Source organism: Panthera tigris, chromosome C2, assembly GCF_018350195.1.
Source record: "Panthera tigris isolate Pti1 chromosome C2, P.tigris_Pti1_mat1.1, whole genome shotgun sequence".
Taxonomy (NCBI): Eukaryota; Metazoa; Chordata; class Mammalia; order Carnivora; family Felidae; genus Panthera; species Panthera tigris.
The window spans coordinates 120,336,696-120,364,681 of record NC_056668.1 but is presented as its reverse complement, the minus strand read 5'-3'; the positions used below and the strand labels follow the sequence as shown (position 1 = coordinate 120,364,681).

At 37.7% G+C, this 27,986-nt stretch overlaps 2 protein-coding genes across 10 annotated transcripts in view; both read right to left on the bottom strand.

The window, feature by feature from the left end:
* The window catches only part of TFDP2 (transcription factor Dp-2), a 188,498-nt gene extending 182,404 nt beyond the window's left edge, over nucleotides 1-6,094 (bottom strand). For 2 of the 6 annotated variants that reach the window (XM_007086342.3, XM_042998659.1), the window contains exon 1: nucleotides 5,800-6,092. The gene's annotated coding sequence lies outside the window, so the exon portion shown is untranslated. Of the gene's footprint in view, nucleotides 1-5,799 lie in introns of all 6 variants that reach the window. The other 4 variants (XM_042998661.1, XM_042998660.1, XM_042998662.1 and 1 more) reach the window with 3 other exon arrangements.
* A 10,155-nt stretch (nucleotides 6,095-16,249) lies between these two features.
* GK5 (glycerol kinase 5) overlaps nucleotides 16,250-27,986 on the bottom strand; it is a 76,695-nt gene continuing 64,958 nt past the window's right edge. For all 4 annotated transcript variants that reach the window (XM_042998616.1, XM_042998615.1, XM_042998613.1 and 1 more), the window contains 4 exons: nucleotides 24,167-24,270; nucleotides 22,761-22,820; nucleotides 21,881-22,014; nucleotides 16,250-18,921 (listed from right to left, as the gene is read on the bottom strand). In XM_042998616.1, coding sequence (XP_042854550.1) covers nucleotides 18,767-18,921; nucleotides 21,881-22,014; nucleotides 22,761-22,820; nucleotides 24,167-24,270 — 453 coding nt within the window. In that variant the 3' untranslated portion in view covers nucleotides 16,250-18,766. The remainder of the gene's footprint in view (nucleotides 18,922-21,880; nucleotides 22,015-22,760; nucleotides 22,821-24,166; nucleotides 24,271-27,986) is intronic.

Genomic DNA, 27,986 nt, shown 5'->3' with positions numbered 1-27,986 from the left:
ATATTGCCTATGCTTACTCATATACCTGTACCTCCCACTCACCTTCACCCCCTTTTGCCCATCCCCCATTCCCCTTCTCCTTCTAGTTTTGATTAAATATTTTATTTTGGCAGTTCTGAAATATATACTATTTTCCCACATTTATAGGTTTGCCATTTTACAATCTGATTTAACTCAACTAGAATTGAATTGGCCACTTTAACAAACTCATCCTTAAGTAACAACATACTTGGCTCTTTTTAAAGTAAAATGGAGTCTGTTAAAAACTTATTATGCTTATTATGCTTATGAGTATTTAAAAAAAAAAAAGATTTCTGGTTCTTCAAATACTTTCCTCTATCCTATCTTTCCCTGCATTTAGAATTCTTGAAGGGCTGAGTTTGTATCATGTTCCTTTGTCAACTCAGTGCCTACAGTGTCCATAACATAGTAATCACTCCATTATCTGTCTACTAAGTGACTCACACAAAGACCAGCCGGTAGAGAGCCACCATCTCTCCATGCCTATCTGTCTGATGGTTCATATCATCCCTAAGAATAAGAAAAGTTAAAAAGGTGGAGGGGGGTTGAATTTAAAAGGACAATAAACAGAACAAGCTAAGGAAGTTGGGAATTACTCAAAGTCAGAAACTGAATTATTCCAATGAAGAAGAGAAGACTTTAAAGACATCCATGCATTTAATTTTTTTCAAATGTTTATTTATTTTGAGAGAGAAAGAAAGAGAAGGAGAGAGAGACAGCACCAGTGGGGGAGGGGAAGAGAGAGGGAGACACACAATCCCAAGCAGGCTCCAGGCTCTAAGTTGTCAGCACAAAGCCCAACGTAGGGCATGAACCCAAGAACTGCGAGATCATGACCTGAGCTGAAGTCTGACGCTTAACTGACCGAGCCACCCAGGCGCCCCTGACATCCATGCATTTTGTTTTATTATTTTTTTTAATGTTTGTTTACTTTTGAGAAAGAGACTGAGCACAAGTCAGGGAGGGGCAGAGAGGGAGGGAGACAGAATGGGAAGCAGGCTCCAGGCCCTGAGCTGTCAGCACAGGGCCCGACGTGGGGCTCAAACTCACGAACCACTAAGATCATGATCTGAGCCGAAGTTGGGTGCTTAACTGACTGAGCCACCCAGGCACCCTGAGATCCATGCATTTTTAAAAATAAGGATGCCAAGGGCTATAATGCTTAAGCATTAGAAACAAAAAAAAGATTAGAATAAAGAAGGTCAATAGGAAGCTACTGCTGCTGTCCAGAGAAGAAGGCCCAGGCTATGATAACAACAGTAGTAACAGAGAGAAATGGATGTGGATTATTCCTTTGCTTCAGCCATCTCTATTAAGAAACATTCTCTCAGATTGGATGGGGTGAAACAAACACTGGTATTCTGTGTAAAAGGGGCATCTAATAAATTTAATCAATGAGTTAATGAAAACCAAAGCTCAATATGAATGAGAAGATTAGAGAGAGTTCCTAACTGCTCCAAGTAAACTTTCAATAAGTTTTTTCGCTCCAGATGAAATTTCCACACAGCTGCTGGCAACTGTTCAGAAACTATGGAAAGCAGGAGAGGTTACCATAAGACTAAAGACAGGATATGTAGTACTGCTCTTCAAAAAAGGAGAAAGGTGACCTTGCCAACTATCGATCATTGAAGTTAAATGTACCTGTAGACGAGATTCTAGAATCATTACCAAGAGAAGTTTGAACACAGAAAAAGATAGTAGCCAACATACACTACTGGAAACCAGTATAGTGGTTACAGACAAATAATCACAGATTAGTGCTCTTTTCCTGACAGTTACTGAACTGATAGGATTTTTTTTAATAAAGTATATAAAATTATTTGGGTTTTAGGAAGGCAATTATTAAAGTTTCTTATATATTCCTTGTGAAAACTTGGAAATATCTGAGGTGAATAATGTTAAATTAGCTGGATTTCTAACTGTCTGAACAACTTGAACCAAAGAATTAGTTTTTTTATCACCCTTAAGAGAGGTCACTAGCAGAGCAAGAGCTCTGTTCTTGGCCCTGCCTACTCAACATTTTAATAAGATCTGCAGGAAGGCAATGTCAGCATTATCACACTTACAGTTTATCAAATCCATTGATAAATAAATAAGCCCATACATATCATATGACCAAATCAGTTTTTAAAAAAAAATTTTTAACTATTTATTTATTTTTGAGAGAGAAAGAGAGAGCATGCAAGAGAGTGCACGTGCACGCACAAGCAAGGGAAGAGCAGAGAGAGAATCCCAAGCAGCCTCCATACTGTCTGCACAGAGCCCAATGCAAGGTTTGATCTCAGAAACAGTGAGATCAAGAGTCAGACACTTAACAGATTGAGCCGCCCAGGTGCCCCCAAATCAGTTTTTTTTTTAAGTCAACAGAATATAACCAGTCTGACAAGATAAAGTTTAATACGGATAAATATAAAGCCCTACCAAAAAAACACTCTATTAAAGAATTGGAAGAACATAAAACAACTCAAGAATTTTAGTTGACTACAAAATCAGTAATAATGGGTAATGTATACAGCATTTAAATGTCAGGGACCATTCTAAATATTTTACATAATATCTTTCATTCATTCCTTGTAACAATCCTATGAGATAGGCACCATTATAAATCCCATTTTACAGATGAGAAAACTGTGGCCTAAAAAATGTTTACATAATTTACTCAAGGTCAACCAGCTGATAAACTGTAGAGCTAGGATTTAAACCCAGGCAGGCTAGCTCCAGAGTCTGTCTTCGCCAGGACATTATTTTGAATTAACAGTGCAATATGGTTGTCAAAGAAACAAATCTACTCTTAATCTTAAAGTATATGATTTAAAATCAGAGAGGTAACTTACGGTCTTCTCTACAGGTTAATATCTAGGAGTATCACACTTTTAACAAGAATACGGACGAACTCAAACAAATCCACAAATAAGGCATCAGTATTGTGAGAAGACTCAAATCAAACCAGCAAAATGATTAGAAGAGGTTAAAGACAGAATATTTTGTCTAGAGAAGAAAAGAATTAATGGGACTATAATAAGTATCTTCAAGTATTTGAAAACCCACTAATGGAAGAGAGAACTAGAACCAGTGAGAATGTAATTTCTGATTCAGCAAAGGAAATCATATTATAAAAACTGGAGTTGTACAAATACTTTTGCCTCAGAAACTAGATAACTATGAATCTTCTCTCCAGAAAAATACACAAGTACATATAATTTTGCATAAAATTACAAGAGTTCACAAATCTACTTTTAAATCCCCACCCCTAGAGTAATATATCCCAGATCAAAATGGAAAGGATTCAAGAAAAGGCAAGTATATTTAATAATCTTTAAAATTCATTACAACTTACAATTCTATTATCTAAAAAACTCTCAACTCTATGCTTTCTAGTTTCTTCTGAGATCCATCATAATGCACGTTGCAATAAGAGTTTAAACTATGATGACAAGGTCAGAAAAAAAGTGAAATCAAATTTGCCAAGTGACAATATAAACTTGACTGTGAGTAAATTCATACATATATGGCTTATAATTTAACCTTTAAAAAAAATACCTAAGTTTAAAGATTAAAAAAAAAAAGATGCTAATGTACTACTCCCTATCTAATATTTAAGGCCCAAATTAGCAATTTCCCCCCTCTGCTTTTAAAATTTCCTTTTAAACTCTCCTTTTCTATCCTTTGCTCTGGGTTAACTGGTAAGAGTGACAGACAAAGAAACAATAAACTAGAAGTCAGAATACTTAGGTTATAATTTACTACCTTTGCCATGAATTTGATTTTTGCTTAGTTTGTTTCCTCACTGTGTTCCAAAAACTTTCAAATATCTAAAAAGGGCTTTAAATATACTGTTTTGCAATGTAAATATAAATAAGTCATCCATTTTTTACAAAACATAAATTATCAACAGCCAGAAAACAAAGCCAGTCTTCCTATCATGTTTAAGGGGAAAAAAAAAAAAAAATGTACATTCACATTTCAATTCCTAATTATAAAAAACAATCTTTGAATCCTTTAGGGTATCTTTTAGTGTATAATTTTCATCCACAAATGCTTCTCACATTAAGGATAAACATCTGTACATCCAATTTCAAGCTGTACTGAGAGCACATAACTCAGTTAAGATTTTTGGCTGCCAGGGAAAAACTTGAAGGTGCCAGTTGGACTACATATTTAAAAGAGTTGGGGAGAAAGTTACACAGTCAGAGAATGGTAATATGAAGCATTACACACTTGAAAATTCTGTTTTCCCTCTTAAACAACTAGAAATAACGAGAACCCAAAAGTGAGTTTAATAAGTGTCTGGCCTTTATTAAATACAGGTGCCACATTGCTGCAACTATACCGCCAAAACAGTGCTACAGACACCATGTCTGCCAGTAGACTAGACTCTAGTTCCAGGCACAAGATGTTCCAAGAAATAACAAAAGCATCCAGAGCCAGTACATAGGGTGGGTCTAGGCATTTGATTTTTTTCTCCTGGTGCTACTTGAGAATGGACACTACTATTAAAGATTTATTACAGTAACAGGACAGTGATAAAGCTTTAGCTAAATTATAGGCTCACCAAGGAAATGGAAAAGCAACATGGGATGTCAGATCAACTAAGTTCCTTTTACATTTAACTTTCAACACAGATTGGGTCATGATTACACTGTACAGAGGACAGATGAATAACTGTAACTATATTTATTAGGTGAAGATAATTTCAGACCATTAAGAGAAAAGGAGAGTGGCCCAGAAAAAATTAGGCTATAGAAGTCAAATGAAAAGACACAAAACTAAGATTTAGGGGAGAAAGGGGAAGGAAGAGAATGAGCTAACTAACTTACTAAAAAGAGAGCAAATAAGTGGGACAGGGAGCCTTAGCCCTAGGAGACTGAATGAGGAAGAGAAACGTATCAAAGGCTCAAAGGGAGCTTCAGCAGTAAATATGGAAAAGGATGAGCCTGTTAACTGTTTCAACAGAAAAAGAGAAACAACGCGGGGCACTTTTCTGAACGGGCATTCATGGAAGGCCATTATAAAAATGCCTAACTCATGCAGGGCACTTAATATGTGGTGCGCCGTTCCAAATGCATTCCACAGATTAGTCCATTTACTCCTCAAAACACCCGTAATAGGCAGTGACTACTATTTTACAGATGAAGAAACTGAGACCACACAATGCAAGATAACACAAGCTGGTACCAGTGACTGAGCGCTCATCCACTTAGCTGAACCGTCTCTCTGAGAGATCCTACAAAACCTTTATACTTTTCTGTGGAGAGGATTTGGCTCTCTGGAATTTCTCAAAGGAGTCTGGGCCCCAAAAGCGATCCTCTACTTTAAAGAAAAGTTCCCTTCTGCGGGATAGGAGGTTCTTTCAAGTTCAAAGCTTTGGAACTCTGAAATACACCTGGTAGAAACAGATGGAGGCGTGTGACTCATGAAAGGCTGAAAAGTCAGAAAACCAGACTTAGAAGCCATCGTTCTGCCCTGAAGACCTGCAGAGACCGAGAAAGTAGAAAGCAGCCCTTCCTCTCTTCCACGAGGCATGACACGGGGACGTTGCCTCCTCCCAATCTGCTGTGTGTGTATGGGGCGGGGGAGGGGGGCTCGCCGGTTTCCGACTCCCCCCAGACACTCAGGGGTTACTCGGCCAGGCCTGGGAGAACGCGTGGGAATAAACAGATGGAACTCGCGGTAACGAGGGGGCCCCGAGGCGAAGGGAGGGAAACCTGCCCAGGAACACGCCGGGCCGGGTCCAGAGGCCCTCGGCACGCGGCCCCGCGCCCTCGCCCTGGACCTTACCGCCGCTCGGCTGCAGAGGACGAGGCGGCCTCTCAGGGTTGTTCTTCCGAGCCTGGGGCGCGGCTTCGGCGCCGCCGCTCCTGTGCCGCCCGCGCGAGGCGGCGGCTGGGTCCCGGCGGATACACACTCGGGGCAGGGGTGGGCGATCCGCGGCCTGCCCAGGGGAGGCCCTGGAGTTCGAGGCCGTGGGACGCCGACCGTGCTTGCGCCTGCGAGCCTGCCCAAAAAGGAAGGGTCAGAGCGCGGCCGCGTGCCGAGCAGCAGTGGTTGCTGCAGCCTAGATCACAGGCTGCTTCGTCCGCCCTCACCCAACCCTGCCACTGCCCCGCTTCCCCCGCGCAAGCTTTGGCGGCGGAGCAGCACGGTGGGTGCCGATTGGCTCCCGGGTGTGTGACGTAAGGCGCCGGTCCCTACGGATTGGCCAGGTCGGCGGTGCGTGCAAGGAGTAAACAAACCCCGCCCCCAGGCTTCCCAAAGAGGGGAGGGGGCCGCTAGGTGAAGGGGCGGGACCTCAAGCAACCCAGTCCCCGCCTTGGGTGCTCACAGGAGCTTCCCAGTGGGCGCCCCGCGCTGACACCAACACTTAGTTCCCAGGCCGCCTGCGAGGCGGGCTGCAGGCCTGAGGCCTAAAATTTATAGACACGCCCTTTTCCCCTTCCTTTACCTCGGGCTTGGGTCAGAATCTTGACTTTTCCATCCAACCCCATCCCCCAGGCTCGAAGCAGGAAAACCCCATCTGTCTTGGAAAAGGGGGAACTAAGGTGGTAACATCTGGGTCCCCAGGCTTTTGCTGGCTCACCCCTGGGGAGCAGCGAGGAGGGGGGTGGGTAGGAATAACTCTGAGGCACGTGTGGGGCACCCTGAAATTAATTATTCAAACAATGGGTTAGCGACCACTGGGGACGTGAGTTCTTCAATACCCGGGCAAGCAAAATCCACACCAGGCCAGGTCACCATGTCACTTAGAAGCTAAAGAGAAAATTGCGGCCCACACTCCCAAATACCCATACATTTTGTTCAAAAATGAGAACACTTTGCCTATTCAGCGCCTGTGTGAAAAATCACCTATGAGCTTACGTTCTAGTGAGTTGGGAAAGAAAATACGCAAAAGAAATAAGCAAAATGTAAACTATTACATGCTGATAGGTGCTATGGGGCAGGGGGAATAAGCAGAGAAAGTGTTTGAGGGATGACTTTTATTAAATAGGGTGCTCAGGGAAGGGCAGAAAAGATGCCATTTAAGGAAATACCTAAAGGAGGTGAGGGAGGTGAGAGAGTACCTTTGGACTTTTCTCTGGGGTGGGGTGGAGACAATTTCTGCATAATTGTACATAGATAAACTCCTAGGAGTTCAAGAATGCCAAATGCAGTACTCCTCCTCAGACTGATTCTAAAATGCAAAAGCCCCAGTGGAGTGATTACCGAGCATTTTCCAGTAAAAAATCAATAGGATTAGTCTAGTTTTGACAGAAATGTTATTAAAGTTTCAAGTTAACGAATACTTTTCAAACACTCTATGCATGATACAAAAATGAGCAAGACAGAAAAAAAAAAAAACAACCCTCCACCCTCAAGGAACTCAAGTCTATCAGGGGAAATGAATTGTAAACCACTTCACTGCAATGTGTAAACCACGATAGACACATGTACTAATGCGAATAAGATGGGTGGATGTTATTAAGGAGCTGTAACTCTCGCAGGATTTATCTATTGTGAAAATTCAGTGCTTAATTTTGGAGGAGGGCTATGGCTATTAGGGATTCTCTAATCTCTTTATAAGTTTCTAAAATGAGAGTCTGAAAACAATATTAAGTTGAACCATATGAATTGCTAATATTTGGCAGTTTTCATATGGGTCAACTTACCCTCTTATAGAGTTAATATAAGGATTTTGCTCTGTAATATATATATGTAGTAAGTGTTCAATAAATGATGGCAATTATGATCAATAGATAATACTGCTTTTGAAAGAAATTATTTAAAAGTCAATGTTTCTTCCAGCACTATGAAATAAAATGGGCAGTGAAAGTTTCAAATTTTCCATATACTGGTTTGATCTAGCTGTGAATTTCCATGACCTAATCAGGGTATGCTGTAAAAGACACTAAATGCTAGTTTCACAGCAGGCCAAGAAATTCAGAATAAGGAACAGCTTGGTTTTGAAGCCAAAAACTGAAAATTCTCCAGAACAGAATAAATTGTCAAGTTGCCTCTGGGAGGAAAATTCATGTAAATCAATTTTTCGTTCCCACTCACAGTTCCAATTTAGCAATTTGCACAACAGTCAGCTCTCTTCCTTCTCTTTTCCCCATTAAGGGATCTTATTTCCTTTGAAAAGGAAAATAAAGCTTCCACTATCTCCCATGCCAGAGAGTAGATGTCTGAAATATGACAGAACACATATTGATTCTGCAAACACTTATTAAGCACTTATTGTATGCCAAGAACAGTGCAAGGCTTTGGAAATACACATATAAGTGCCCAAAGAGCTCCATTCACGGGTATTCCTTGTGCTTGGAATAATCCCACAGTTCACCCACATCTCACCTACATATATGCCTTCTCATCTAAGCTGAGATTACTTTCCTCTGACTTCCCATCTCCAGCTCTAAAATTTTTTGCTTTCTAACATTCACCAAACTCGTAATTACTCATTTAGTATCTGTATTTTGGAAGCTCCTTGATATTTTGATTCATGTCATCCTATTCACTACCCTTTCCTCAATGCTCAAGGGAAGCTCAGTAGGTTTTTATTGAATGGATGAGAGTGCCACAGCCCAGCACAGTTGGAAAGAGGAAAGAAGCATAAATAAAGTCTCTCCTTACAAATATTTGGGCCAACAAAGAAAGGATCATGGAAGAGACAGATCTGTTACAGTTAAACCTGAGGAGCTTCTATGAGCTTCCCCCTCTCCTGGTGCTGGAGGCTTGCTCTTTCTTTCTTTCTTTCTTTCTTTCTTTCTTTCTTTCTTTCTTTCTTTCTCTCTTTATTTGAGAGAGAGAGCGCGCACCACCAGGGGAGGGCCAGAGAGAGAGGGAGATACAAGAATCACTTAGAGATCTTATTAAAATTCAGACTCTGAGTCAGTAGATCTGATGTGGGGTATAGAGTCAGCCTTTCCAACCAGCTTCCACCTGGTGCTGGTGCTGCTACACCAAACATCACACTTTGAGTAACAGGTCCTTTGATGACACCTTTTTATTATACAAAAAGATCTGTGGTTGTCTGGACGGTTGCAGATATGACTTTTTTTAAACAGCATCCTGTTTTCACACCTAATCCATCCAGCGACTGACAAAAGAAATAACACTTAAAAATGTATTAAATCAAGACCTCGTCTTCCAGAAACTGTCCTATTATGCACAGTTTAATCACGTCAATAGGGCACAGGAGAATCTAAGCCTTGGCATTTTCTCAGCCAGGGACACAACCTTCTTTTCAGTTCATTTCTGGAATGACTTAGTTGGTTAGGCCAGTGGAAGGATTTCACAGTCACTCTTTATTTATTTATTTATTTTTAACGTTTATTTATTTTTGAGACAGAGAGAGACAGAGCATAAATGGGGGAGGGTCAGAGAGAGGGAGACACAGAATCCGAAATAGGCTCCAGGCTCTGATCTGTCAGCAAAGAGCCTGATGCGGGGCTCGAACTCACGGACCGCAAGATCATGACCTGAGCTGAAGTCGGACGCCCAACCGACTGAGCCACCCAGGCGCCCCCACAGCCACTCTTAATAAAAGTAACCACTTCTTAATATCAAACCTAAAATCTTTTTATGATAAAATATTTTATCCTAAAAATATAAAGTATAAGGAATAATGATAAACCCTATGTACCAGCTTAAGAAATGGACTAGTAACACCACTGGGGCTCTGTGTGTGCCTCCCCAGTGTGACCCTCCACCTTTCTCTCCCCAAAAGAACCCTATTCTGAATTGCAATCTTCTTGGTTTTCTTGAAAATTTTAACACATATATATGTAACTCCAAGCAATATATTGCTTAGTTTTGGATGTTTTTGAACTATATATATTTGGGGTCAAACTTTATTACTCATCTGCAAATTATTGTTATTATTTGCTCATTTCCTTTGAGTCATCTTTCTTGACATAGTTCATTCATTTTCACTGATGGAAAAAACAACAAAATTTACATAATCCATTCTCTAATTGATAGGTATTTGGGTTTTTTCTCTATTCTGCTGTTATGAATATACTTGTACAACTCCTTTGGAGATGTGAAAGTTTCCATAGGATTTTAGTTATGTACAGGGGTGAGAGTCAAAATATTTAACAACTGGTAATACATAAATCTTTACTTGTTCTCCTTCCCCACTCCCACTCTGAGACAAATTCTTCTGTGCAGGTGGTTTATTTTGGAAAATGATTCCAAGGAACAGGAATAGGGGCTGGGAAGCTTGAAACATGAAGGAGGAAAAGCCAATCCAAGGCTGTTTCTGAGATGATCACCTGCTGAAGGCCACTGAGGCTTGATAGTGAAGATTCTGCAAGGGCCTGTGAAGAACACACCTCAGAATTGTCCACTTAAGGGGTGTGTATTTGTATACTGGCTCCCATCCCCATTGTTTAAAAGATGGACCATAGGGTGCCAACTCTCTAGCACCTCCTGGTTTGACCATAGGTGAAAATGACAGAGTGCATTCAAATCAGTTCTAAGCTGTGAGGCAGAGAAAGCCCAGCCCAGAAATTATGGTGATGCAAGGTGCTGTCAGGTTATACCTGGACAGCTGATTGCTGCAACAACTGGAATAAAAAGGTGGGCCAAGAAGATGTCAAGTGGACCAAAAGAAGACCCCAGTACTGATACAAATAATTGAATAATAAATGGAGGATAAGAGACAGCTCTTCCTTATGGTAGAATTCTAACAAATAAACGTAGAGAAATAATGTAAGTAGAAAATCACGATTATTAGGCAAATAGTACAGGAATGATTGTTGCCACCAAGAAACGACCACGAAGGCTTAAACGAGTGAAAGTGTAATGGAAAACAGGATGTTTACATGGTCTAAAACGATCTCACAAGACACTTATTAGCCACAAAGGGGTGAATAGTAACCTTACAATGGCAGATCAAGGTTAATGTCATCAATAAGACTACATGCTAATGGCACTGAGAAGGCCACATCACTTTTGCAGCATTCTAACAAAAACACAGAGCCTTAACCTAATCCTAAGAAAATATCAGGCCAACCAGAATTGAAGGGTATTCTAGAAAGTAACTGCCAGTACTCTTTAAAAATGTCAAGAAAAAAGAGACTGAGGAACTGTCAGATTGGAGGAGACTAAGGAGACATGAAAATAAGTGCAATGTGGGATCCGTGATTAAATCCTGGGCCAGAAAAAGGACAGTAAGTTGGAAAATTGACAAGATCCAACTAAGATCTGTAGATTAGTTAATCCTCTTATATCAATGTGAATGTCCTGGTTTGAGTAAGATGTTAATTAGGGGAAGCTGGGTGTTGGGGGGAACTCTGTGTGCCATTTTCACAACTTTTTTGTTAAGTCTAAAATTATTTCAAAATACAAAGCTAAAAAACTAAATACTGGGGGATCTTATTAAAATACAGAATCCAGGGGCACTTGGGTGGCTCAGTTGATTGAGCATCCAACTTTTGATTCTAGCTCAGGTCATGATCTCACAGTTGTGAGATGGAGCCCCGTGTTGGGCTCTGTGCTGTCAGCACAGACTGAGATTCTCCCTCTCTCTCTGCCCCTTCCCCACTCACATGTACTCTGAAAATAAAAAACAAAACAAAACAAAACAAAACAAAACAAAATAAAATAAAATAAAATAAAATAAAATAAAATAAAATAAAATAAAATAAAATACAGGATCTGATTTAGAAGATCTGGAATGGGGCCTGAAATTACATTTTCTGAAAAGCACTTTGGGGACACTAAAGCTACTGGTCTCAACAACGTATTTGGGACTTTTCTTCCCCCCATTGTGTTGAAGTGAAACTGATATGCAATAAACTTGCAAAAAGTAAACGTAATTTGGTGAGTTTTGACATATGCATACACCCATGAGACCACTGCCACTATTAAGATAATGAATTTATTGTTGAGAGTCAATTTTACATGGCTCTCTCATTTGTTTGTCTTACAAGAAGAGGCACTGAGGCCTTTGTCCCAAAATACACATCTCCATCCAGAACAGAGGGCATTTTTGCTTAATATCCACTATAATAAAAATAGTTTCCTCTGGAGTAAGCATTGGACATGTTTACTTGCAGCCCATTACAAAAGACTCAAATTTCCTCAGCTTGAGAGTCCTCAGCTGTACAGAAGACTCAGTGTGTGCACAGCATCAACCTGGACTGCTCCATGTAGGAGTTGAGTGGCAAAGGAAACCAATGTAAATATGAAGATTGTGATGTTTGCTATGCCTGAGTAAAAAGTCCTTAATCTCTGACCCAGGAGTCTCCTATCTTCTGCCAATATCCATAGAACTGTGGGACACTTAACTTATTACTTTCCAAGTAGAGTAAAATTTTTTTTTTGCCTTTCTTATTCTTTTTATCCCCCAATATATGAAGTTTATTGTCAAATTGGTTTCCATTCAAGTAGAGTAAAATTTCAAACTCCTTTTCAGTTCTTGACAGCATTTGGTGATGAAGCTGAGATGCCGACAGAGACTGGACTTTCTAGGAGAGACAGGACGAGAGGCTTGTGGACTGCATGAGGATACAGGAATTTCCTAGTATCTGCTAGCTCATGTTCTTACCCAAGTGGTAGGTGAGAAGGAAGGGAAATTAGCAAATCTAATATATCTGCCCTAAAATCTTCACCTCTTGATGGGTTCTGTTCCTTTTTCTAAGTAGTAAAAAACCCATCATTATTCCCTACCATCCCCATTTTTTCCTACAATTTTTTACAATTGCAAGATTCTTTAAAAATATTGCTATAAAATAGATAAATTTCAGAAAAGTCAGCTCCACATTATCTCCATAATAGCCCCTTTCCTTATCCTCCTCTTTAGACTAATATTACTTTGACCTAAAATAAAATTAAAAGAAAACCCCTTTATTAAGTGAATGTCTATCATCCTTCAAATATCCTACTTTGGAATGATACCATGGTCTCCATTACAGTCAAGGAATGGAATCCAGACTGACCGAATCCTTCACCATCTGGATGTCACTTCACCATACTGGATGTGTATGTGTGCAAACCCAAAGCAATGAACAGAGAAAGACTAAATAAAAATGGCCTTAAAACATAATATGTATAGAAAAATCATTTACTTTTTCATTGTAGTTTCCCAAATAATTTTAGGTAATTTTCAGAAGGGACTTTTAACTACTAGGTTGATTCTATCATATTAGTATTTGAATTTTTCCTCATTATTTAAAATCTAAGTATTTAAAAATACAGTATATTGTCACAACAAGTTATAGCATCTTTTTCCCACCGCAAAAGATTAACCCTCTTCTCTAGTAATTGCCCTTGTGCAAGAATGTAGAATATAGAATAAGTCTAACATGATCCAAAGAGGCAGGGTTACAGAAAACCTTTCTTCTCTGACCGTATTAAGCTCACATTTATCTTGAGTAACAATTGAGTAACATATGCTTATTTCTCTGTGACCTTCTTAATGTGCAAAAACCAAACCAGGAAATAGTATTAAAGAATTTCCAGGTAAAATTAAAAAACAAATCCAAAAGTTAAAGTGGAAAAAAGGTAAGGGAAAAACTTACATAATACATTTCTATTGCAATGCATCCTAGATTTTAACTGTAGATCTTAACATTGATTTATGAGGTTCTCAATGACTATTTAGTATAATTCTGAAATTTGTAAAGAACATCAGAGAAATAAGATTACAAATTTGTTGATGCATATGAATTACAATCAAAATTGTCTTGCACAAATAGGGAAATTTCAAATTAGTTTTCCACAAAATCATTCTGAAACATTTATACAAATCAGCTTATTTTAAATAAAAATGATTACAAACATTATGATAGCTTATGTACAAAATATGTATTTGTACACCTTATTTAACATTCTAAGGAAAAGTATCCTTGAAACTTTTTTGCCATTATACAATATTATGACTATACTACACGAATACAGAAAGAATGTAAGAACTCTTCTGCTCCCTACATTATAAAATCACATTCAAGTGCTGTATACACTTTGCCTAGAAGGATTTAGGAATGTTACTTAATGACTTCTTAAGTCACTGGACTGATTTTAAAGTTGTTTCTTTTTTTTTTTAAAGAGATTTAATCTAAAGACGGCTCATTTAGCAAACACCCCAATTAGCAAATGGACAAAAGATATGAACAGGCATTTCACTGAAAAGGATAAACAGATGGCAAAAAAGCACATGAATACATGTTAAGCATCATTATTAATTAGGGAAATGCAAATTAAAACCACATTGAGAAAACTTCACACCTATCACTGTGGCGAAATAAAAAATTGTGACATCAAATGCTGGTGAGGATATGGAGAAACTGGATCTCTCATCCACTGCTGGTTGGAATGTAAAACGGTACTGCTACTCTCGAATAGTCTGAAAGTTTCTTGGAAAGATATGGCTCATTTAAACTCAAACCTTACATCATTTATATTCTAAATAGTATAGATATCTGTACAGATACAGCCACTTTATTTCAATAAACCAAATTTATAATAAAGGGGGGAAAGGCAGTAGAAATAGAATACAGAGAACTTCAGAAATAATCTGACTCTTCAGGTTCCTGTCTCTAACATTCCCACTCCCAAGATCATTCCTGCATTCCCCTAAGGGCAAAGGTCCCATGGGAATGTGGTGACAATATAGCCAGTAACTTAGAACTGATGCTGGTACCAAAATATTTATGGCTACGAGGCTCCAAAACTTAGAAACATGTGATTCTGGATCACCTATTTCACTTCTCTGGGGTTACTATTTTGACTGGTTTGAAACAGATGACCCAGTATTGGGTATGCAAGATGATTCTGGGACCAGGCAAGTCTAGAGTATGTTTTAATTCTAACTGAGAAACATGATCTAGATTTCCCAAAGAGATTCGGAGTCTTTGGGGGTAGCTCGGAGCCTTCTAGGCTATCTCTGGATGACTCTAGAATCACTTCAAGTCGAAGAACTCCAGGGTCCTCTTTTCAGAGAATTATAAAATTCTTGCCAAACTCTTGGATTAGATTACTTTTAATTAAAGCCTGGTCCCCGGTAGAAGTCCTCTGCAGAAGGGGCTGTTTCTGAAGTTACTTCCCTCTAATGCCAGAGGGTTTGGTATTCTTAAGATTCAATCGGTGAGCTGCATACAATCAAATACACAAAACCTGTGAATGAACAGGCTTTAACCATACCTTAGAAAGTTGATATAACTATGTGTATTTATAGATGTGTATCTCTACACAAATATATATGCAAATATATAAACATGAAGAATTTAAAAATAAACAGTATGAGGATTCTAGCTCTCCTAAGTTGACCCTTGAACAACATGGGGGTTAGGAATGCTGACCCCCTGTGCAGTCAATGTATAATTTTTGACTCCCCCCAAAACTTAACTAGCTTACTGTTGACCAAGAATCCTTACCGATAATATAAACAGTTGGTTAACACACAGTTTGTATCTTACATGTAGTATACACTGTATTCTTACAATAAAGTAAGCTAGAGAAAAGGAAATATTATTAAGAAAATAATAAGGAAAATACATTTACAGTATGGTACATATATTTATGGAGAAAATCTGCATATAAAGCGGACCTGCACAGTTCAAACCCATGTTGTTCACGGGTCAATGTTGTCCTTCTTAATCCAACAAAACATATTTTACGTGCAACAAATATAAGCTACTTCCTATCAACAAATGCATGTAAATCAAGGATAAAATATATGCGCAAAAAAAAGTTGCACTTATAAAGCAAAAATTCACCCAACCAATAGGAAGGCACAGAGTTAAGTTGTGGAAATAGACATGGTTTCTGCTTCTGGGAAGCTTCCAGTTTGATAGAAGTGTTGCAAGGAGGCAGATAAAAGAGTGATCATCTCTTTTGTTCAGAGATGAAAAGGAAGCAAAAAGGCAGATCACATCAAGATGTTTTACAGACTACATTAATCCTATACTGAAGTCATCAACCCACTCTTCAAAACCACAGAGGATGCATGCATGGGGATGAGGGTGAATGGGTAAAAACAGCAGAAGGCAATTACAGCATAAGATTTTTTTTTTTTTGCCTTAATAACCAGTAAAGTAGAAACACTATTCAAGATACGACCACCTCTTTTTGCTAATAACCATTTCCTAAGATAAAATGAGGCAGAGAGAAAAGGAGTGTCACAGATACTACATCTGCAGAGTCTTCAATTTTCTTCTAATAGTATATTAGTGGTTCTCAATTGGGAGTGATATTGCCTCCTGAGGTCCATCTGGCAGTGTTTGGAGACGTTTTTGACCACCGCAACTAGGGGGATGCTACTGGTAGCTAGTGGGTACAGATCAGGGACACTGCTAAATATCCTATAATGCATAGTACAACATCCCAAAATAAAGAATTACTTGTCCCAAATGTCAATAATGTTGAGATTGAGAAGCCATATTATGGTCGGATGTAAAAAAATTAAAAATCAGTAAGTCTCAGTATGAAAGCAATTAGTACCACTTTAAGAAGGATTGTACAGAAACATTCTCTTCTGATAAGATAGCTACAGATCTCCTAAAAATACCTGATTGATCCATAATAGGAAAATAAAACATGCTGAGAAATCTTAGCACAATTTTTTTTTAACTGCAAATATTAGCATACAAATGAAAACAAACTTGGAAGATGGAAGGGATAATTATTTTGCTCAACGGATTTTGAATAGCAACTGTTTCTACAACTACAAAAGCAAATGTGGTCATGTTCCTGATTTAGGTCAAATCTGGCAAAAGATTTACTAAACTGTGTCACTAAAAAACAATGCGAGGTAGTAAAAATAAATTAACTCCTAGACAAACAGAAGGAAAAATTAGCCACTGATTTTTGAGATGCTCAATTCTGATGAGACATATTCTAAGTTACTCTCTCACATTATCTAAAAGGTATTTAACCTTTATTTTGTGGTTTTATGATGTAAAGAAGAATGTTAAAAAGAAATGAGCTAACAGATTTTTAAGTATTAATAATATTACAATTCAGTATATCTTAATACAGAAAGACAATTCTTTCCTATGAAACCATACCCACTGAGAAGCAGAATCTGTAAGAAATAGTAAAACAGCAGAGATGCTTGCATATGATCTGATTTTGGTTAAAAGGCCTATAAATGCTCACTAAGCTTTGTAAAAAGGACATAAAAAATGAAAAAGAATAAAAGAACACTATCTACATAATGGAATCTAACTTGTTACAGTGAACAAAACACCTCCACTTAACAAAAATATTTCCAAATCTTAGTTAATGGAGTTAATGATACCATTGGCTATAATGATTCCATCAAAAATGTTAATACTTTAAGAAGACATAGTTCACTGAAATAGAATTTGGTGAAATGCAATGTGGCCCCTAGATGTCTATCACATCTGTCACTGAAATAGATACATGTGACAGCAACCACAAAATTCCCTGCAACAGTCACTTTTTAAATTACGTTAGTATTTAACAACTAGTTCTAGAACAGTAGGACTTCATGTGACAAAGCCTGACTAAGAGAGAAATAAATTCATTATTGCTACAAGTCTAAATGGAACCTAGCCCAAATAGAGAGAGGGCCAAACAGTATGAGAACAGGTTGGAAGGTAGTCTCCTTCCATAGGACAATTTTACACCAGGCCTAAAGCTACTCACAACTCTGATTCTTTTACATTTGTTTCTATCAAGAAAGTTTGATATTGTAGAACTGTCCCTGCTCCTTTCTGTGGAGCTCTGGCCCAGGTGGTTATAGGGCAATCATTAGCATGGATATACTCTGATTACCTCTGTCCGCTACCCACTGAAGCTATCTGAGAGAGATGAGCAGATTGGACAAAAATAAAAGATATCTGGACAAGTTAAATACCTCAGTGAAGGCAATTCTTATGTCACCAATGAATTAGGGCACTTTCTTCAAATTAAGCACTGTCAATTAGGCACTTAATAAAAGCAAAAGACATTTATGCAAGCATCTCAACAACAAAGATAAAGAACAGGAAAAGAAAAGCAAGATTTATATTCACTAGCTGGATTTTGAAAAACAAAAACAAAAACGGGATGTTATACTTTAGGCAGAAGTTTTTGAAAGAAATGCTGTTTGAGAAAGAAAATATCTTCTTGTTCCTGATGAATCAAGACCTTTTTTAGTTTCATTAACTAAAGTTATTTTTCCAATACATACAGAATGTTCAGATTTTGGTTAAACAAGTAAAAATTAAGGCAGTGTCTTTAAGCCCAATAAAGGAAAGAACTGACTAACAAGTAAGCCTATCTGTGGGGCATATTGAGCTCATATTTGGATACAGTACTGAACAATTATGGTTTTAAATATAAAATATTAATGTTTCAAAATTTCGGCATTTCCTTATTCTTTCTTTCTAGCTGTGTGAACTTCATATAGCCCATTTAATTTTAAAGAATTAAAGGAACACTTGTCACTTAGTTTTGGAACAAAACATGAACGGTGCTTGACCCAGAACTAGTAACTCAGATAGCAAATGTGTGTATAGATCACTGACCCCGTATAAAAAGGAGAAGGACCCATAGCTGTAAAAATATGGCTGGAAATGGCTAATGTCCTTTGGAATTTACTATAAAACAGAAGATACAAAGTTTTGAGGTACTGTTGCCTTACAATTTACCAAGGTTTATGTTAAAAAATGAGGGATTTTTTGTTTTGTTTTCAAAAAAGCACTGTTTTTTTTTTCTCTCAGGTTGCAAAGCTCATCTTAAATCTTCTCAGTCATCGTCGTATTGGTTATTATCCCTGAGCTGTGTCTCATCTGCATGTCACATCAACCAACCATTCCACTTAGTGCTGCAGCTTGTCATACCAATTCATGGAGCGTTTCACTGCTTTGACCCAGTTTTCCATACTCATTTCATATTCTTGCCATTTCTTCTGTGGCTTGAAAACCACTTCACTTTGCCTCAGTTTCTTTAGTTCCTCCTTGTCAGTCCAAAACCCTATAGGGAGAAAAAAATTACTCTCAAATTTTAAGGCAAATAAGGAGCCCATAAAGTTTATCCACAAACCTATGTGAACTGGTACACAGATAAACAACTATTGTTTATTTTTTTTAACAACTATTGTTTTAAAACACAATCCAAAATATTTTGCTGCTTTTGAATTTTGTTAGATTGACTATCCCTAGGAATAAATACACCAGGATTTCACAATCTTTTGTTTCTAACTATCAGCTTTATTTCTGTGTGGCATGTTGCCAAAGCATGTCTAGAGCAACCTGACCCTGTCATCATTTACTTTCATAACTTGCTAGAAGGAAAAAAACAAAAAACAAACAAAAAAAAAACCCTGAAAACAAACAAACAAAAACAAAAAACCCTCCACAAAAACCAAGTAAGAAAGAGTATACTTTCTTTTTACATAATTAAAAAACTAAAGATAGGGGCGCCTGGGTGGCGCAGTCGGTTAAGCGTCCGACTTCAGCCAGGTCACGATCTCGCGGTCCGTGAGTTTGAGCCCCGCGTCAGGCTCTGGGCTGATGGCTCGGAGCCTGGAGCCTGTTTCTGATTCTGTGTCTCCCTCTCTCTCTGCCCCTCCCCTGTTCATGCTCTGTCTCTCTCTGTCCCAAAAATTAAAAAAATAAAAAAAAAATAAAAAAAAAATAAAGATAAATTAAGATTTTTGTCATATATCCTGAGGTACGAGGCAACTCCCTGGGATACTCGTAAATCCAAAGTTGGGGTTGAATATAATAAGTAGTGTCTTTTTCAAACTACTGTATTTCATCATGATAATATTGCTTTGGCATATATTGTTCTTCACAAAGAGGATCGTGTGATTTATAATAAAAAGCAGCAAGAAAACACATTTATAACTATGACCACAGTTACGATTGAGGTGTCTTGTTAATTAGGTATATCTTACCTACTTTGAAGTACTAACATAGTTGACAAATCTTCATGAAATACATTGTCTGTTACCAATAAAGCCGACACAAAATTCTTTGCTCTAAAATTTTGTCAGGTCACATTCTTTCTAATTTACAAAGTCAGCATTTTAGACTTACCTATACTTAGAGATATTAACTAATTTATATAAGTTATTAAAAGACTCAAGAATGGTTTTTATTAGTATAGTACAGTTAGATAAGTCTAGTCAGGAAATTAATAAGCATGTTCTTAAAATCCTTATTTCCAGAATTATTTACTAAGGACATACATATTTTTTGAAGTAATTTTTTAAAATATGTATCAAATAGACTCAGTTTCTAGGTGAACTTCGAATATACAGAAGATGTGCATAGCCTTCAAGTCTCAGATTTCTGAAAGAGAAGCAGTCCAACCAGAAATCTCCACTTCTCTGACACAGTAAAACTGCTCTCTGTAGTCAGTGAAGTCACTGTGAACTGGAAAGGTTTGAAATTCAATATAGACAAAAGTGAAACAGATAAAGCTCAAGCCACTATATTATGTTTAAGACAAATTTGTATGTGTTTGTTAAAGTATATTTAAAATGTTCAAGAGAATCTGACATATTTAGTCTTACAACATGAAAAGGTACAGAAGAATGTGATTTACCTTATAAATAATATTAGAATATTTATGAGCATTTGATTTACTGTAAATATAAGCTTAATTTCTTCATTTTGCAAAAGCTGTTTAAGTTCTTGAGAAGACGTTTTTAGTTACACTTGTAAGTTTGCTCAGTTAGGCATATGCAGTTATTAACAAGAAAATCAACTGTATTAAATTTATATTAGTTGAAATATACAAAGGAATTTAATAAATTTTTAAATGGGAATGATTATTTAAGAGAAAGTTATTTTCTTCAATTTAAATTTACCACACATTAATCATGAACAAATGAAAGTGACTGGTGTAATTTTATTCAAAATTAACAGATTTTTAGTAGAATAAGGTTTAAGTTGAACTTACAAGATTTCATGCTTTGGGGATTTATAACCTTAACATGCTAAATATTAGCCTAAAATTTTTAACTGTAAGATATCCTGTTTTGTATGAACACTCTTCCCTTCCACAGAGGAACACATTAAATATTCCCAGTGCCCTAAGGCAGCAATGTTGCTTCCTAGGGAGCCCTCTAATTGAAGTCCATTCTTCACCCCTCCCAACTAATCCTCTCACTAATTGCCAAAGTGATCTGTTCAAATACAGATCTGTCCATGTCCCTCCCCTGCTCAAAATTCTTCAGTGGCTCTCCAGTGCCTTCATGATAAAGTTCAAACTCTTCCTTATGAGGAGTCCACCCCAACTGGACCTCTCTTCCTCTCCAGTCTTCCATCTTGCTGTTCCTCTAATAGCACTTACCGTAAAGGGCTGGGATATTGGCACAAGGTGCTTTCTTTATTAGACCACTTAGCTCTTATGGCTCCTCACCTCCTCACCTGGCTGTCTGCTAATTCCTTCAAAACTGAGCCTCCTTGGAGAGCCTATACCACTTGCTTAATGCCACGGCTGTTCGCCAGGTTTAACACACAAGTATAATAATTTGTTGACTTGTCTGACTGTACCTAGAGACTCCCATAGCGGGGACTATGTTTTTAAACCTCTTTATTCCCAGCGGTGACTGTCATGCAGCAGGTACTCAACCAATTTTCAATAAAGGAAAGAATGGAGTGGTTCCTAATGCCAAAGAAAAGCCTATCTACTCAGAAAGTCTACCCAGAGACCTTCCCTTTGCAGAAGACAGAGCGGCTGAGAATTAATTTTCCCTGCCTCATAATTCTGAGTGAAGAAGTGAAATGAGGATGGAAGAAATACAACCAGACCATCCACAGAGGAGGTCATATTTTGTGAGTAATGTGTATCTGTGTATGGAGCTTACTGGACACCAAGGTTTTCCAGACCCTCTCTATAATTCTGTCATTTGGGAAGAGAAATGCTATTGGCAAGAAACAGCCTGCAAGACAGCTCTCGCTTTTATAAAATCCACACATACCAACAGCAAGGCCAGCTAGAGAAGCTGCACCAAGGCACGACATGTCTGTGTTGACAGGTCTCTCTATTTTTTCATTAATCAGGTCTGAAGTCATCTGCATGACAAAATCATTCTTACAAACTCCTCCATCTGCCCTGTGGGGAGCAAGATATTTGAGATAAATTATTCCAACAAATGCATAAAAACATTATTCACCCTTTTTAAAAGGGCCACATATAATTTTTTAGATCCTTGATATTTTTTTAAGCTCAACTTTTTAATTCCAAAATTATATCACTTGGCACTGACCTGAGGATAAATAAAGGGCCTTGCTAGGTAATCTTCAAACATTTTTCCTTATTCCTAACATCAATTTTCTCACCTGTCCTGTTCGTCCTGGGACTAGTTTAAAATAGGCCAAGTAAATTAAGCCAACATAAAAATTCATTTGGACATCCCAGCAAAGAAAATTTGATGTTTCCATGCCAAAAAGATGGCTACACACCCGAAAAAGAGATTTTAAAGATGCTTATGATAGGGGTGGCTAGCTGGCTCAGTTGGTGAAGCTTGCAACTCCTGATCTTGGGGTTTTGAGTTCAAGCCCCACATTAGGTGTAGAGATTACTTAAAAATAAAATCTTAAAAAAAAATAAAAACAGATCTTTATAATATACATGTGGGTGTTAAGATCATCTTAATTTCTATATTGTGCTATATTCTCTATAAATCCAAAATTAGCTTCCCTTTGCTCTCCAAATTCCTATGACCAAGAATTTTGTTGCAAAGAAGGTAGGCATATGTATATTTTTAATCCTGAATAGTCATAATGATGAAAGTACTAATAGCAGTTACCACTCACTTTGATTTCTAATTAAATCTATTGGAAACAAAGTTTACGTACCGGACTTTTGTCACAGGGATATTGATCTCTTTCTGCATCAACTCATATAACTGTTTGTTTCTAGTCAAAAAATCAAGATAACTGTTTAGAAGAAATTCATATCATGATAATTCCCTATTCTTTTCAAATTGAGAAAAAACTGGTTTTATATATATGATATTTATAAAATATGCAAAAGAAAACAAATATATTATGTTAACTGAAGTTGATATTAGATGGGGCCTTGGGCTTTTCACCTTGATAAAAGGGACCATATTTTTCATTTAGAATTAAATTTAATCTATTATCATTCCTACAAATAAAAATTTAAAGCAACCATTCATTTAATAGAAAGCTATAAAGATGACATACCATGCATAATACCTAATAGAATTCATCAAATAAGAAATTATCATTTTGTAATCAGAAATTTTTATTTTAAATGTTCCAAGTGTTCCATATTCATGACAGCCACATTCTTAATTTTAATAAACTACAAATGTGCCATAATGAAAAGATCACAGGGAAATATACAAAAAAATAATTTTGGTGATTTAATCTTTGAGCATTATATTTAGAATTCTCCTTTATGAATAAGTATACAAAAACCTTTGAAAGTCCAAACTTTAAATCTTTTATACATAAGAAATTAGATACAGTTGACCCTTGGATAACGTGGGGATTAGGGGTGCCAATTCACCACAAAATCAAAAATCTGTGTGTAAGTTTTGACTCCCCCCCCAAACTTAACTACTAATAGCCTACTACTGGTGGGAAGCCTTACTGATAAATCAGTTAACACAGAGTTTGTATGTTATATGTATTGCATACTGTCTTCTTACAATAAAAAAAGCTAGAGAAATGAAAATGTTATTACTAAAATCATAAAGGAAGTACATTTACAGTACCATATTGTATTTTTTGAAAAAAATTCACATATAAGTAGACTGCACAGTTCAAACCCATGTTGTTCAAGGGTCAACTGTATTTTTAAAAATCATTCTATTTTCAGATATCAGATCTAAGTGGTAATGATACTATATTAAAAAAAAAGATGTTAAGGAAATTAGCAATAATTATGTTATAAACAGTATGAATTTAAAGGTATAAATGCTCATTCAAAATTAAGAAATTTCAGGGGCGCCTGGGTGGCTCAGTCAGTTGAGCGTCTGACTTTAGCTCAGGTCATGATCTCACGGGTTCGTGAGTTCAAGCCCCACATCCGGCTCTCTGCTGTCAGCACAGAGCCAGCTTCAGATCTTCTGTCCCCCTCTCTCTCTGCCCCTTCCCCGCTTGCACTCTCTCTCAATAAATAAATAAAAACATTTTAAAAATTAAGAAATTTCATAATCCAGTTTAGGAGAAATTAATAAAAGCAAATGGCAATACTGTATGGGGAGAGATTAGTTTAAGGCCGGTTTTGGTACCTGAAAGCTATTGATTCCAATATTGCTCGTACAAGATGGTATTTACTGGTGGAAGGCTTCAAACCCATAAAAGAGGCACATGCATAGGGGTCATCTAATGGAGCCTAAAGAAGAGATAGTAACAATTTTTATTATTGTTCTAAATTAAATCTATGGAATTAAAGACATACGCAATAAAAACATACCCATGTTAGAAAAAAACAATGCTTATTTAGAGTTAAGAAGTCTTAAAATAAATGACAGTCCCTAAATATGTTAACTATTAGGATAAATCTCTAATAGGACTTAAACAAGGTTGATTTATAGATATTGGACTTAGCTATACCTTCTGTTGGAGCTCATACAAAGATAAGGGACTAAAGCAGAGTAACAACTTATTAAATATCTAGCGTTACAAGAGGAAATGAAAAGCAATCCTAGTATTTCTCCTTTCCTCCACGTGTAAAGTTTTTACACTGAAATTGTTTTTGTAAAGTAGCTTTTTGAGGGTATAAGTTAATCTTAGTAAAAAACCATAATGCAGAATGTATGTTTTTCAGTGTCATAACTTACACCTAATATTTTGTCAGACATTCAAACTAAACTCTTCTATTTCTTAGCTTAATAGTCATATTGCCTAATATGAGAAATGACCCAGCCTAACATCTGTCTTTAAAAGAGCCAAAGTCTTGTAGCATCCGGGTGGCTCAGTCAGTTCAGCGTCCGACTTCGGCTCAGGTCATGATCTCATGGTTCATGGGTTCGAGGCCTACACTGGGCTCTGGGCTGACGGGGCAGAGCCTGCTTCAGATCCTCTGTCTACTTGTCTCTCTGTCTCTCCCCAAATTGTGCTCTTTCTCTCTCAAAAAATAAATAAATATTAAAAAAAATAAAAGAGGCGAAGTCCTGAGGTGGAATTATGTATCTATCAGATGAATTTTGTATTCATTGCATCCCCAGAAATCCAAGACAATTCTAGAACACAAAGATGAAGAACAAAGACCCTTGCCAGAGCTTATGGTCTCACTAGGAAAGATACAGAAGAACAGTTCCAACATCTGATAACAGGTCATGACAGAGGGACATTCTAGTGCTGTCAGAAAATGATGGTCCCCAGGAAAAGCACCTTCTACCTTCAGGGCCTTGAAATATCATCTCATTACCTGGAAAACTTTTTACTACCCCTTCTCCTAGTTAATCCTTCTCCTCTTCCAAAGCTTGGCTCAGATTCCTCTGGGAAAACATCGATCCCAGAGACAAGGCCAAGCCACCATCATTGCTTTTATGGAGACTGATGAACTTTGCTTCATATCATGTATATATAACCACATACGTTTGTGTGGATGTTTGTTGAAACTCTATCTTCCCCGTGGAAACTCATTTAATGTACTTCCTATGTGTCTCCAGGTCCTTGCAATGCATCTGGCCCCCGCAGGGAATCAACACACATTTGTTCAGTCAATGAACAAACAATACTTTTCCTCATTATTTAACTGAAGAAATTCCATATTACATCTTATCTGTACTGTAGCTATGATTTTCCTCCTATTGTGATTTTATCCTGATAATTTTTCAAATTTATTAACATGTTTTGGTGATCCACTCAGTAAAAGCTTACTTATACAGTAACACTGGTCTATATCAGGTGGTAGAATACTGTATTAGTGCCTAGTAGTGTGCTATGGTTTTTTTTTCTGCATAAAAATTACTCCTTCTAATTAATACACCACATAAAATCCTGGTATGACCAGCCCGAAATGACTTTTGTAAAAACAGCTATGGACATAATTTATAATTAGTAGTAGGTCAATTTGAGGGGGTAATAAAGTCCATAGACACATAAACATTTCTTATAGGTTATAATGTCCCTGCATTAGTTAGTCCAAGTGAATCTGTCTTTGGGATGATATGGTAGGAAAAACACTGGGAAGTCCTTTAGGTCTGGTCACATCTCAACAGGGCAGACAGCCTCCAGCCACACCTTCAATCCATCACTGTCAATCCCTTGAGTAAGCCTCCCAGACCATCAATCAACTAGGAACAGGGAGATTCTGTAAAGTTTTGCTTGGAGCCCTGAGCTAACCTTGCAGACCCCTACCCAAGGCATAGACTACCAGCCTCGGCAGGCCCTTGTCACCATGGGTATCTTAGCCTAAACTGCTGGGTACTTGTAAGATGGTTAATGTCAACATGCCTCTTGCCTGTTGTCAACCTTGAACCTAAAGGCATCTACTGTGTCTTCCCGTTCTCATATTTTATGTTATACCATGAACCAGTACAACAGAAGAGTTAAGAACTTGGACTCTGGAGTCAGAACAGCTGGGCCCCAAAACCAGCTCTGTTGCTCACTAGCTGTGTGAGACTAGGCAAGTGACTTAACAGCTCTAAATCTTACTTTCCTCATCTTCAGAACGGGATGATAAGAGTATCTTCTGCCTTGCTGAGTTACTGAGGATTAAATGAGACAATGCATGACATTTAGAACTGTGCCTGACACATATTTCACTACAAATTTTATATTACTATTCTTGCTTACCAAACCCCTTCCCACTACTGACTTTCTTCATATCCCCTTTCTGTGCCTTCTGAATTCTCCCTTCTATTGTAAATTAATTCTCCCAAACCATAACCAATTCTGAGAAGTTCTTTCTACTGATTTTGTGGTTGCTGTAACAAACCTGCCTCTTTGCTGGGCAAATTGCTTCAGTTGTAGCTATCCAGAGGACTGCCAAGCTTCCATACCACAGGGACCAGAAGAACACTGTACTTGTACTTTTTTTTTTTTTAATTTTTTGTTTAATGTTTATATTTATTTTTGAAGGAGAGAGAGACAGCATGAGCGGGAGAGGAGCAGAGAGAGAGGGAGACATAGAATTTGAAGCAGGCTCCAGGCTCTAAGCTGTCAGCACAGAGCCCAATGCGGGGCTCGAACTCACGAACTGTGAGCTCTAAAACTAAAGGCAGTTCTAATATTCTAAAATTAAAGGCAGTATCACAGATACTTGACCCTTCCTTTCCATTCCCCAATCCCTCGTTTTCTTTAGTTGTTGACATAGGCAGTTTATCAGCGATCTCCCTCCTATTTTCCAAACAGCTTAGAATCAACACACTATTGTCTGAATTAACTTTCGGTTTCTACTTAAGAGTTTCGTGTTACATTAGGAAATACTTGAGTTTGTAGTCCTCCTCCACCCTTCTCAAACCCACCAGATTGCCAGGTTGCAATCATGGCAGGGAAGGGACATATTTTATTAACGTGAAATTAAAAACCGCGTCTGTGAGAGTTTCCTCCGATCTTTTGGGTTTTAGTAATACTTTTTATCATATATTTCATATTATTTTTACAGACATATGGATTGATGCAGAAGTTAAAGACAGCTGCCAAGATAAAGTCACTACTAAAGTCCCCAGCAAATATTTCAAAAGGGAAGAATATATAGTAGCCTAACTACCTTGGCTGATGACAACTATGCATCTAAAGCTTCCTCCTGAAACGTCAATCCAACAAATACTCTTCGCCCCCTGTCCTATGATGGATGCTATTTAGTTTCCTCACATTACCCTAAAGAGGACCTAGTGCAATCTCTATTATGTCATTTATAAACTTTTAGTCCTTCAGGGTAAAGTACATAGAAGGAAATTATTACAGATACTAAAATAATGCCCAGGGGAACCTGGGTGGTTCAGTGGGTTAAACGTCCAACTTCGGTTCAGGTCATAATCTCGTGGTTTGTGAGTTCAAGCCCCGTGTCAGGCTCTGTGCTGACAGCTCAGAGTGTGGAGCCTGATTCAGATTCTGTGCCTCCCTCTCTCTCTGCCCCTCTCTCTCTCTCTCTCAAAC